Here is a 12,728-nt window from a genome sequence, read left to right on the forward strand (position 1 = left end):
AAATGATAGTGATCACCCACCCCAAAGGAGGAGCCTCATGCCACAAATTCTGCCTTTAGATGAGCAAGTGTGATAAATTACCCCAATGATCAGTTAAAGCCTCTGTTTGTTTCGTGACACTCAAGATGCGTTGAAACATCTGATAAGAATTATGATGTGGTTTTAACAGGATGCACCTGATATAGGAGGTGACTTTGCGATGGCGAGGAAACACAGTCCCTCTTTTATCTTTTTTTTTTCTAGACCCGTTTTAGGTTTTAGCTGTCTTATTCATTTCCTCTCCCTAATCTAATGCGGTGGTCTGCATTAGATTAAAAGACAAAGTTAGATGATTCTTTCTTTCTTTTTTTTAAATCACTCCACCAAAAAGTAAGAGCTTTTAATCTTTATTTAAAGCACCTAATCTCATGTACACAGTTTTTCTCACTACAACCTTTAAACTTTTTCCATCACCTCCTATTTAAACGGGGAGAACGATTGTTTTTGAGGAATGTTTTCACTACCAGAAACCTTTTTTGCTAATACAGTCACCGTTATGTTTACAAGTTGAATATTTGCGAGGCAAATGCATTCATGTCTTGGCAAACAAGAGAAATTTACTCACACTTCTGTTGTTGACTCAGAGTGCTGGTTGATTGAACCGTGTCACTCTGTTTGGGACATGCAAATCTGGTTATGTTGAGAGGCGTGTAGTGGACCACAAGTTAACTAAATTCCACTACATTTCTTGCTCTGTAGTTTCTTTAGGTCAATGGTGGTCCACGGTTTGTTACTAGGATCTAGGATGAAACATCTCTCCGGTCAGGATGGGGTTGACCAAACAAAAATGCATATAGTCAGTCACACAGTCATTAATGGTGTCGATGTCCTTTGCATGTGGCTGGCACAGTGCGTCACAGTCTTTAATCTCAAAACAAAGCTGTTTTTTTTCCAACTTTCTGCGACCACCTCAAAGGTCTCTTCTTTACAGGTTGCCTCTGAACAAGAGGTCTATATTCTGAGTGGAGAAAAATAAAATTGGGATCTGATTTTTCCAGAGGAGGTCTTGCTTTGAAAATATTTGAATCCTTGACATTTGTATAAGGCTGCACAGTGGCGCAGTTGGTAGAGCTGTTGCCTTGCAGTAAGAAGGTCCTAGGTTTGATTCCCGGCCCGGGATCTTTCCGCACTGAGTGTTCATGTTCTCCCTGTGCATGCGTGGGTTTTCTCTGGGTACTCTGGCTCCCTCTCACAGTCCAAAAACATGACGGTCAGGTTAATTGGTCTCTCTAAATTCTCCCTAGGGACCAACTTAAGTGAGATAGAGTCATATTATTATTACTATTTTTTTTACCACACCACCACAGTTCTGAGTGACATGACTATGTTTTTATTAAGATGTGCATGTGTTCATTTTGTATTAAAAGCTGTCTTAGTCACTCACATACTTTTGTGCAAATTAAATTAGACATGAGCGGCAAACTTTTACACAACAAGTCTTTCATATCAAGCCAACGGCCTAGTCAAACTTGCAATGAAATATGTCTATAGCCTCTGGGAGAAACTTGAGATTCACCGTCTTTCCCAGAAACTGACATTTAGATAAAGTGTTCCTCCGATGAACCCTGAAAGTTTGGCAGCAAAGACAAAACACACCAATGCATACATCTTTTTGTTTTGTTTTGGTTACCCTTTGTCTAAATTTTTCTCAGGAAGAGTTTTTATATATGGCTGTATTCAGTATTTGTTTCTGCAGAAATGTTGTCATGTGAGGGTTCACTGAGCAGCAACACTGCAATCAAAACCTTCCTAGGATGTACATGAAAACACATCTTGTTGTTTTTTTGTATGTTAAGAGGTAAAACAGTTATTGCAAAACTTAAATGGAAAGTGGATACAACAACTGCAAACCGTTTAAGACAAGGCCAATATGGCACGACTGTAAACCGGATATGATGTGCAAGGAAAGGATTCATAAGAGAAGCAGCCAGAAAGACCATGGAAACTCTGGAGGAGCTGCAGAAATCTACGGCTCAGAACAATTCCTCAACAGGAAAACTCATATCCGTGCTCTCCGTGAAAACGATACGAAATCGATTTGAAATCGATACTTGAAAGAACGGGGAGAAATACCCGTAACGGGTTCAACCTGCGGTTTGCTATAGGGGACACAAGTACGGATGGAAACAAAGTTGAGCTTTCTAGTCGGCATGCAAAACGCATGCAGAAAAAAAGAGTTTTCATGTTCAAGATCAAAGCTCATTCATATGCAGCAATTTGACTGTGATCGAATTGAAATGATTTTCACAGTCATTTGAAAATGACTGTGAAAATCATTTCACAGTCATTTACTTGTTTGACAAGTGGTCAAACAACACTTGTTATTTGACCATATAAATAAAACTGAACTGAATTAAATCACAATCAGTACTATAATGTCCTTTAAAAACTTAATGAAATACTTAAGGCATAAAGAAATCAAGAGGGGTGAATATTTTATAAAGCACTGTAAAAGTAATGTCGAGAATTTTATGGAGAGGGAACTAAAAGAAATAGCGAAAGAAAATAAGAAAAAAAAAACGGTGGTGGGAAGAGGATGGAGGGGGGAGAGAGGGGGGAAAATGACGCCTCCGAGTTTAGTCATTCAGCGCCACAGTAGCCTGGGAAATAAAGCCTCAGCACAGCGGAGGAGTTAGAAAACCCCCAGAGAGGCAGCCGCTCTGACGGCTGTTACCAGAAGCAGCCTGCGACGGCGGCCAGCGGAAAGCCTCGCAGCTTCATGCAGGAGCGTGTTTAACCCCGCGTCTGTTTCTTCGGGTTTCAGTCGGTATAACATGACTTTTAGCGCCGTGTTGACGCTGCTGCTTGCCGCCTTGTGCTGCCAGCAGGTGGGCTCCGCCAAATGCTGGGTGAGTGTAGACACAGTCCTGACCTGAGAGGCTGCACGGATTTAATGAGCGCGTCCTGATTTTAATCACTACTGGGTTCATTTTAGGCGTAAATATCTAGATAATATGTTTACGAATGGCCCTTTTCTTTATACATTTACTCATAACTTTATACTTAAATGTTGTGAACCGATTTTCTGTTTGTCTAATTTCAGACGGTACGTCAAACTGGTGAGTATATTATTATTATTATTATTATTATTATTATAAATACATTTTTCACATTAAGTGTTCTTAAAGTTCAACAATCATGGTTATTTTAGACGCCATTTGATTCATAATAGATTAAAATGGATGAGTTGAAATTTAAATTGTTTTTTTTTTTTTTGTTTTTTGTTATTTGCTGATGCAAACAGCTCACAGGTTAAGGGCAAGTACGTTTTTCCATATTCCTAAGCTGCCATCCATCCTTTACTGAGCGCTGTTTCCTCTGTACACCTCAGATACACATAGCATTTTTCGCCACCAAACCGATACAGATGAATGATGACACATAGGCTCCAATAAAAGTATGACCTACGTAAGTTTCGAGGTTAAGTAAGGCGGATCCGTCACATTCCAGTTAGGAGTACTCCAGGTGCAAGTTGGAAAGATGTTGGATTTGCTGTCTGTTCTGTCACAAACTACTATTAGCGACACAACATTTTGTTTTCCTTCTATTTTATGGGCATTTTAACGCACTAAATCAAAACGTTTACTAATAAATATGCTACATTGCTACGACACAGTTAAGGAGATCCAAACTGTCTGAAGTGGAATATAATAAATGCCAGCAGCCTCCACTACAGTCTGCAAATGCCGCCGCCTTATTGGAACTTCAGGGCTGCATCTGTATAAGTCACAGCTCAGAGGACGCCCTTTATGTACTGATTAAAAGGATGTACCATATTTTCCCTGCACTTGAAGAGTTGCAGGTGGTGCAAAAATATAAGAACAAAGAGTATGTTTATGTTTTCATTGTTTTACGTTATATTTTTTTAAAAAAATGACAACTTTAATTTCTTCTTATTCAGTTTTGATCACAAATTAGAAAAAAATATATATTGTTTTTTAATGAAATATTTTGCATTTTTAAAAGAAATTAAAAAAGACACACTTTGTTGTATTTCATAGCTGGTTTCTGACAGAAAAATCCAATTTCAAAAACATTAACAGATTCTTTGTTGGCCCCATGTTGCACTACAGCTGTCTCAGATGTTGTTCAGGGACATTGTCCCATAAACTTGACCTCCGACCCGCCCCAAGCAATAGAGACTGGCAGTGGATATTATGAAACGATAAGAGTCCAGGTCTGGATTAATTCTACTGGTACGTTCTGTAACTTAACCTTTAATTATTTGTGCTGCCGTACATTTATCTGTAAATGTTTTTATCATCAACCTTTCATTGTGGTTTATCTGACAAAGTTACTGGAAGGTTTCTCAAACTGCTGTCTTCCAGACTTTCTTCAGATTGAAATGGAAGGAAACTATAAAGATGTTCTCAGGCCGTACACGAACTGCAAAATACAGGTTCTCATTGCCTCTGAATATTGTTTACATTGTCATAATATCACAGTTTGTGATGTTTTATATACTGTTTACAATGATGACATCTTTCTTTGCACCCTAGAATCATATGAATCAGAAAATCAGGTGTTGCAAGAATTCGACGAACTCTCACCGGGTAACTACTTAAAGATTTTTATGGACTAAAATGTAATACAAACATGATTATGCAAATATAAAAACATTTTTTGGTACTTATCGTTTTGGGGATTTTAAAACATTTTTTCCAGTGGAAGCTGGAGTCTGACTTCAAAGCTGCCTCTAGAAAGAACGCTTCTGTGTCGTACAGCTCAAAGTCGATAAACTGCAGTGTTCATTATGTTGTTCCAGGTGAGGTATTTTGAATTTGACGCTACATAGTAAGAATGACTTCATAACAAACAAATGTTTGTTTTCCTTCTATTTTATGGGATGTATTAATACATTCCTTTACATAAGATCTATTTAGGTTTTCCTTCATTTTCAGCCATTATCCCACCATTTTGGCTCACATCCTGCTGCTGTTTTGTTTTTCTCGTCTGACTTAGCTCCTCAGCCAGACTTCAGGCTGTCTGTGAATAAGTCGTCCAAAACCATTTCAGTCCATGTGGATTCTGGAGACCCGGTGAAAGTCAGATGGTGTTATGAAAAAGATTCTGGCTGCTACAGTGACGGTCAACCACTAAGCACAGTGAGCGCTCGAGGCCCGTTCATCACAATAAAAATGTAATTTATGTTATTTACGTCCTCTTTCTGCATGTGCATTCTTTTCGCTTCAGAGCCGCTCAGCTGTTATCGCCATCCCCCACCTGCTGCCCTGTGTGTGTGTAGAGGTGAACGTCATTCAGATTTAAAAAAAAAATGCTTTTTTTTTTGGTGGTATTTTTGCTGATGTTTCTGTGGTTTTCATGTTTCTATATTCGTTGTATTTACTGGCAGGTGTACTACACCTACGAAGATGCCTCACGACGTAGAAAGTGCCCATTTCGAAATGAAAGTCTTATTGGTGAGTGTGGCTGATGAATCATCTTAATTTCACAGAGGGGAAACATCTAAGCCTCTTGTAACTCAAATTGAGTGTAGTCAGTTTGGGAAATTCAAAACATGCATGCGAGTAATCATGTTTGAGCTCGCTTAAAAACAAGTCTTTATTTCTGTGAGCATTTTGAAAGTGAGCACAGTTTCCAGCAATGCTTCTGCTGAGATGGAGGTTGTTATTTGAAGGGGGATGTGTCACAGGAAACACAGGAAGCTGCTTGTGAACTCAGCTGAGAGTATGAAAAAGTTAGCTCTGGCCTATTTTTGTTGTTTCTCTGAAAGTATGGGTAGATATTTCTTTGCAAACTAGGAAATAATAGCCAAATAGTTTAGTCTCAGTTATTGCTCATAAACACCTGCCATATAAGGATTGGGTATTAAAATAACAAGAAGTGGAGGGATAAGTGAGCTGTCTGACATTTTCAAACAGCTCACTCTGCACACAGAGTACAGAAATAATGACAGACAACGTCTCTCTGACACTTAAGAGTTAATTAACAAAAAATTCTCATTAGATTTTTGATTTTTCACAACTTTCCCCTATATGCTCATGGCATGCGTAAGCTGCGAAGATGAGAGTTGATCATTTTGTGCAAAGGTAAAAACAAAACGGATCATTTCAAAAACAATCACTACAAAAGTTGATGCCGTAAAATTTGCTAAACATTTGTTTTACGGCCAAGAATGCCAAACATTCAACATACATCATTTTAAAGATTTGAGACTGGATCATGGCCAAAGCAAAGCAGGTTTTCTTGTTGCCCTTATTAACTTGCAACAACTGAACAATCCGTCGCAAAGGCGGTAATAAGCAATGGGAAAAAAAAAGAAAAAGTCCAAGAATCCGATTTTTACTGACGTATTAGAAATCTACACCAGAGATACCGCTCTGCGTCACCCAAGTTATTCATAGCGTGCCACATCTTTTTAAAGCTTCTGATCAAAACTGTCAAAATTATGCAAGATTTGTGGGTGGGTGACGGCACCCACAATCTCTCTTTAATCTACAGAGATTAAAGAAGAATTGCATCAGTAGGGCTGCTTCTCTGAAGCTTGATTAAAATGAATAATTTCTTGAGTTTCTTCATAAATGCCAGCACTGAGCTCCGTCCAGTCTCTTAGATTTATTTATGGACACATTCTGTGAATAAGGTTAAGATGCCGCTCTAACTCTCTGGATGAGTCTACTTGCACTTCATAAACAAGTAATTTAAATAAATGTAATGAGTGCATTTGGACAAACCTCAGAAACCTTTATCTTAGACCTCACTCTACACTGTGACAGGGGCATTGAATTATACCGTCAATGCCAGGCTGTTGCTAATTAAAACTCTATTGCCATGTTATACAGCCAAATATTAAACACAAGACACTTTGTTCTTGTTCTTAACCAATTACATTGTTAATTATTTAGAGACTGTGCCATGATGTTGTACTGTAAATGTAGGCACAGGAGTTTAGGAGTCACAGCGCACAGGTGGGAAAAAAAAAGCCTTAAACTGTGTTACACATTGAGGCAGTCGCATGTGAACTCTGTGTAAACTGAGCAAAACTGTTCTGGCATGAGCTCGTCTTTGATTTAAAAGACCGCAGGAAAGAGAGCTTCTTGGTTTGCTTTTGAAGTACTCTGGTGTAACAGGTGGGTCACCTGTACGAAGGTTCACTGACGCATTGAAGCTGAAGGGTAAACTGGAGATTTGTGGAGTCAAAAGTCGCAGTCTGTTTTGGTGATGGATGTTTACAAGCAGACTGTCGTGCTTCGGGGCAAAAAAATGTGTGCTTACTTTTGGGTTTTATTTTGCGTTAGATCCAAGGTTGTGTGATATCTACATGGATACAGTGTGTGTTCCTCTCAGGGTGAAACGGGTGGTGGAGGCTGGTGGAGAGACATCGCCACCTAGAAATATCTGACAGGCTCCAACTCAAACCTCCAAAATGTATTTTCTGAAGTAAACTGCTTATGAAACAGAAAATCAAATTTTTGACCGGGTAAATCTAAAATCTGTGTTTATTTTAAATGATTCACCAGACAACAGAGAAATCCTGCAGACCTCTGAGGTGACGATGTACGATTCCCACTTGTTGTGGGTCCCGCTGTGTCCTGAATGCAGAAAGAAAGTCTCTGCTGCCCTCTGCTGGAAGATGCATAAAAACGTCTGCATACCTATTCCCAACTCCACTCTGGAGACGAGCAATGACCCTGCCCTGGTAATAATCTGCACCATTTGAAAATATATAACTGATTTATTTTCTGTAACAAGCTATTTTTTATTTTATTTTATTTATTTATTTTTTTTTACAGCAAATTAAAACATCCACAGTGGATAAACACCCCCAGATATGTGTGCAGGTGAGATCACCTCTGGAAAATAGCCTCTGTACTTTTTTTTTTTGCAATAATAACATTTATTTATTTATTTTACAGTTTTTCATTCAAGATAGCCACTCCATCTTTTGTCTCTTCGAGAACGGTGAGTCAGAGCTGTTTATACATGAGTGGTGACGCATCAGAGCTTATCTTAATGTTTTCACTTTCTCTTCTTTTGACCCTTCCAGATAAACCTTCTTGGGAAACACATATCACGCCCGTCAGACAGAGCATGTTGGTGCATATTACCTTCACTCTGTCCGCAAGGTTTTCAGCTCAACTCTGTCTTCTTACTGAGGCAGGATGTGTGCCTCGGGGACAAATCCACTCAGAAACACTGGTTAGTTCAGATGTTTACCATGAAAATATGCGCAAATGAGCAAATTTACTTTCATCTAGTAAACAATTTATTGCGGTAGGACTTAAAAGTGCGACATCTTGTCATTGAATTTAAATTCCCAATGCCTTGGTTTGTTGGAAAGTGATCTCATGAAGCGTAGAGTTGTGATAGGATACGTTAAAGTACCTGAGGTCAGCCGCCTTACTTGACTGGAGTAAAAACGATGAATGGTGACATGCAAGACCGATAGGCACAGAGCAAGAATAGCAGATATGTTGGAGAAAGGATTTATTTATTTTTTTAAGGATCTCTGAGCAGGAGGAGGAAAAGAAGAAGAACATGGTGACGGCTCATGACAGTAGCAAAGGAAGATTTGATGTCAGAAGCACAAAACCTCCTGTTTGGAAAACAGTGGCTGTTGTGTCTCAACATGTCCCAATGAACTTGGGTGTAGATTTTTTTTATCTAGTTGCTTTTTCTTTATTTTCTAGCAGGCAGAGTGATTGTGAGCAGCTTTACTTGTTTTGAAAGTTTTGTTTGGTTCTTGACCAAACAAAACTGATGCTTGTTTTGAGCATCAGCATCCAGAGGGTTGGTGAGGAGGAAGAGGATGTTTGGGACAGATTGAGATAGAAGCATGTGAGCTCCCCCTAGAGGGAGTAGCTGGGAGAACAAATAAAAGACAGCGAGTCTGTTTTCAACATGCACTCACTCACTGTCGACTTTATTAAGTACATCTTTCCAATAGAAATTTGAATTCCTTTTGACTTTTCAGACTTTCCAGCGAGGTCTTCTGCTGCTGTAGCTCAGCTTCCTCTGGTTTTATCAAGTGGTTATTTGAGCTACAATTGCCTTTCTATCATTTTGAACCAGCCACCCGAATCTCCTATGTCAAGGCTACTGGATATTTTCTTTGTCAGATGATTATGTAGACCACTTGATACCTAAATGCATCGCTGCCTTTTGGGAGAAGCACGATTGTTGCTGTAATTTCTTAAATTGAGATTTACTGGTTGAAAAGAAAATGTTTGTGCAAAACAGCAAAAGAAGTTCTTAGTGAAAAATTTGGTGGGGTAATGTATCTCAAGCGCTATGCATCAATATGCAGCATGGCAATAATCAAATTCATCAGTTGGGTGGAGTTTTTCTGTCCTTCAGCTTTGCGCTTTTAATTTATTTATTAATGCTAACAGAAGGCTCTGAGGACATCACATGAAAAAGAAAGAGAAAGAAAAGGAAAATGTAGGCTATTTGTAACATCATTGTGGGAATATTCCATAATAAAATTATATGTTTACCTGACTGATTAAACAATTTAAATTAATTTAAAATGCTTTTTACAAATGAAAAAAATAAATATTGTGCTAACTGTAGCTGTCGTTCGTTCTGTAGGCATATATGTGGAGGGTCAACTGCTGCACCATTAATAGCTGTTATGTCTGCATTTCAGTTTTTTCTTTCATTTGGAATGCATTAATTATATTTTCATGCTACTAAAAGTTGTGACCTTTCTCTCCCGTTACAGGCCACCAATAACCAATCAGTCGGGATAAATGTACCCATTCAGGACATTACTGAGAGGTTATGTGTGCAGGTAGAGAAAATACTGCCTGGATGAATTTCTGGTTCTGTGTGTTGTATTTTCATTATCCGGTTTTTCACTTGTTTTTTCTACAGGTGTGGCAATCATATCCGGCTCTTAGTGGGAGAAGAATCCTGTGCCCGGACTGTAAGGAATTACACACCCGGCCCTCTTTGCGTGTCTTTGGGTTATGCATGAATGCACATGTACCTCTTAATTAAAAACAAACCTCGACTTGCTGTTGTTTGTTCTTTCTAGACACACACAACAGGCGGGGTGTGTACGCAGCTGGAGTTTTGCTACTTGTTATCATCTGCATGCTACTTGGGTGCTTCATTCACCGTGCCACCAAAAGCGGAATGGCAGGTCGGTTCTGTGCTTTCGTTTCATTCGTTTTGCGCAACGATTGTGCCGGCAGGTCTTAGTGGTGTGAACACATTTTCTGTGTTTTCCTTACACCCAGGATGGCTGACCATTCAGAGGCCGGTGCTGCTGGTGTGCTCGTCGGATCAGTCGGCCCACGTCTCTGCTGTGTGCGCCTTGGCCTCCATACTGCATGAGGAACTGGATGCACCAGTGCACACTGCTCTTTGGACCCAAAGCTCTCAAACGCAGGCTCAGAACGGGGCTAGTGTGGCGGATCTGGGTCCGCTTCCTTGGCTGTACGGGCAGTGGGAAGCTGTCCGTAAGGCGCAGGGAAAAATGCTGATCATGTGGAGTCCTGAAGCTAAAAGGACTTATCAGAGATGGAGAGTCAATAGGGTGGATATGGATAATAGTTGGAGAACTGACAAAATCAGGGCACCAGTGCATGACCATTTAAAGGTGACTGGGTCAAGGGTTGAAAAAGATATCAATGAGAAATGTATAGAAAGCGAAAGAGCTAATTGTTTTGAGGATGAAGATTCACAAAAGGAGCCATCTACTGTTATAAAGCCCGTGTTTGTGGCTGCTCTGGCTTCTCTGGAAGCAGCACTGCTGGAGGGCAAAGGTAAAGATGTTGCCATTGTTTACTTCCAGGGCCTTTGCCACAGCCGGGACATCCCGCATGCCTTCAAAGGGGTGCCTCGCTTCTGTTTACCCCAAGAATTCAGTGGACTCATACAGGAGCTGGCAGAGGTGAGAGAAGGGACAAAAAGCGCAGAGGTCAGATGGCGCTGCTGGCCCAGACTCCTGTCTAAAGTTCTGTCTGTGTGGCTGGCTCGCCAGCTGACCCAAAGGCTACAAACCGTTCTGCCTCAGACACGAGCACAGCGTGTCCCATCAGCAATAAAAACGTCATTGGATCAGACAAAGAGCAAGTGGAAGCTGCCTGTCGTTGGCTCGCCTGGAAGCAAACAGGAGCGGGAGCTTCTGCACAGGTAGCTATGGGGAACTGGGAAGCTTTGATCTCAGGTTTCACACTCCAGAAATTTGCCCTGCGGTAAACATGATCCTTGAGATTCTGTGAGGTAACATGTCACTGTTGAGCCTTTGGGAGCGGCTCACTAAAACCGTTTGTTGCTTGCTCTCACTTGTTTTGCATATCAAGGAGAGGCAAACCCTCTGTCTTGTTCCCCCATATTTCACTACTCAAAACAGAGGCAGCTTTATGCTAACCTCTCGTGATAGAGGCGGAGAGCGAACACCTGCCTTATCTCTGAAAGTATGCTAACCACTATGAAAATGGACTTGCAAATTATTACTTCACTTTCTTCGTATACTCGCTCAGTGTTTTCGCATGCTGTGACAACGCAGGTGACGAACTGTATGGGTGCTGTTCGCTGTGGCAGACACATTTGCATAGGATTTTCTAAACACATGCACATAGCCACGACAGTCTCAGGATTTCCTTTGTTAGAATGCAGCAGTGTTGAAAGATGAAGATGACTGACTTACTTGCAAGTTTTGATTGTTTTCATGTTATGACCCTGCAAGTTCAGCCATGTTTGCTTTTGGCAATTCTGATTATACTGCAGACATACTACCTCAAATTCCAGGTAATGCATCTTGTTTACGAAACTTTATTTGTATAATTTGTCGCCGGGAGTCATTTGATGAAGATAAATCTAATCCAGTGTTAGTTACTTAAACGTAAGCTCTTACCTCAAAAATCTCAGAGCATTAGAGCAAGAAAAGCATGACTGAGGTACTTTCCCACATCTGTCCCCTTTGTACAAAAGAGACCCATCAAAGGTCAACGGTTAAATTTATGCAAAGCAACTTTAAACTGTAAGCTTAAACTGTAGACACGACAGGATATCTGCAGATGGATATGATTGCCACTGTAGGAAATGTTTGTGCAGCTCTTTTATGTTTGTTTTCCCTGCTTCAGTAAACCATGTTTAGCGTTAGCCTTGCACTGCTGGCATTATACAACAATGTAGAATAATAAAATGCCTTTGATAGAAAAAAAAAAAGTGTACTTTGTGAAAATCTCATCACATGCACCCTGTGTTATATGACATTCGTGCGGGATAACGTTTTTACTCTACAGAACCTTGCAAAAATTCACACACCTTGAACATTTTCATATACTTTCATGATCTCTATATTTGGATTTTAAATTAACAGAACAACACAGAATAGTGCGCAGTGGTGAAGTGGAAGCAATTGCAGCTGAAAATCTTTTAGCTGGCAATGGCTTTCTTCCTATCACTCTTCTGTCTGTAAAGGACAGATTTATCTAGTCCATTACTTATAATTTCATTGTTTACAGATTCTCCCTCCCGAGCAGTGAATCTTTGCAGCTCCTCCAGAGTTACCATAAGAGTAAGGTTTTTGGCCTCTTTCCTAAATAAAAAAGCTTTCCTAACCAGCTTGTTAGTTTAGCTTTGCCCCATATTTTAGTACGTTTCGTTATATTGTTCTCTTTCTTTCCATTTTCAAAAAAAAAAATATATATATATATATATAATAATAATAAAATAATTGTGACAGATGCAACTGTTGGGATATGGTTTTAAAA

At 39.9% G+C, this 12,728-nt stretch overlaps 1 protein-coding gene across 1 annotated transcript; it reads left to right on the forward strand.

The window, feature by feature from the left end:
• Window positions 1-2,653: 2,653 nt before the first annotated feature.
• LOC103467564 (interleukin-17 receptor E) lies at window positions 2,654-12,501 on the forward strand. The gene is made up of 17 exons (XM_008414060.2): window positions 2,654-2,888; window positions 3,083-3,098; window positions 4,113-4,235; window positions 4,368-4,438; window positions 4,539-4,592; window positions 4,705-4,804; window positions 5,002-5,144; window positions 5,233-5,286; window positions 5,393-5,459; window positions 7,521-7,699; window positions 7,794-7,841; window positions 7,917-7,962; window positions 8,048-8,199; window positions 9,725-9,793; window positions 9,877-9,928; window positions 10,040-10,147; window positions 10,245-12,501. The coding sequence occupies exons 1-17, from the start codon at window positions 2,814-2,816 to the stop codon at window positions 11,144-11,146; spliced, it is 2,259 nt and encodes a 752-aa protein (XP_008412282.1). The 5' UTR covers window positions 2,654-2,813; the 3' UTR covers window positions 11,147-12,501.
• Window positions 12,502-12,728: the final 227 nt, after the last annotated feature.

Source organism: Poecilia reticulata, linkage group LG7 (genome assembly GCF_000633615.1).
Source record: "Poecilia reticulata strain Guanapo linkage group LG7, Guppy_female_1.0+MT, whole genome shotgun sequence".
Taxonomy (NCBI): domain Eukaryota; kingdom Metazoa; phylum Chordata; class Actinopteri; order Cyprinodontiformes; family Poeciliidae; genus Poecilia; species Poecilia reticulata.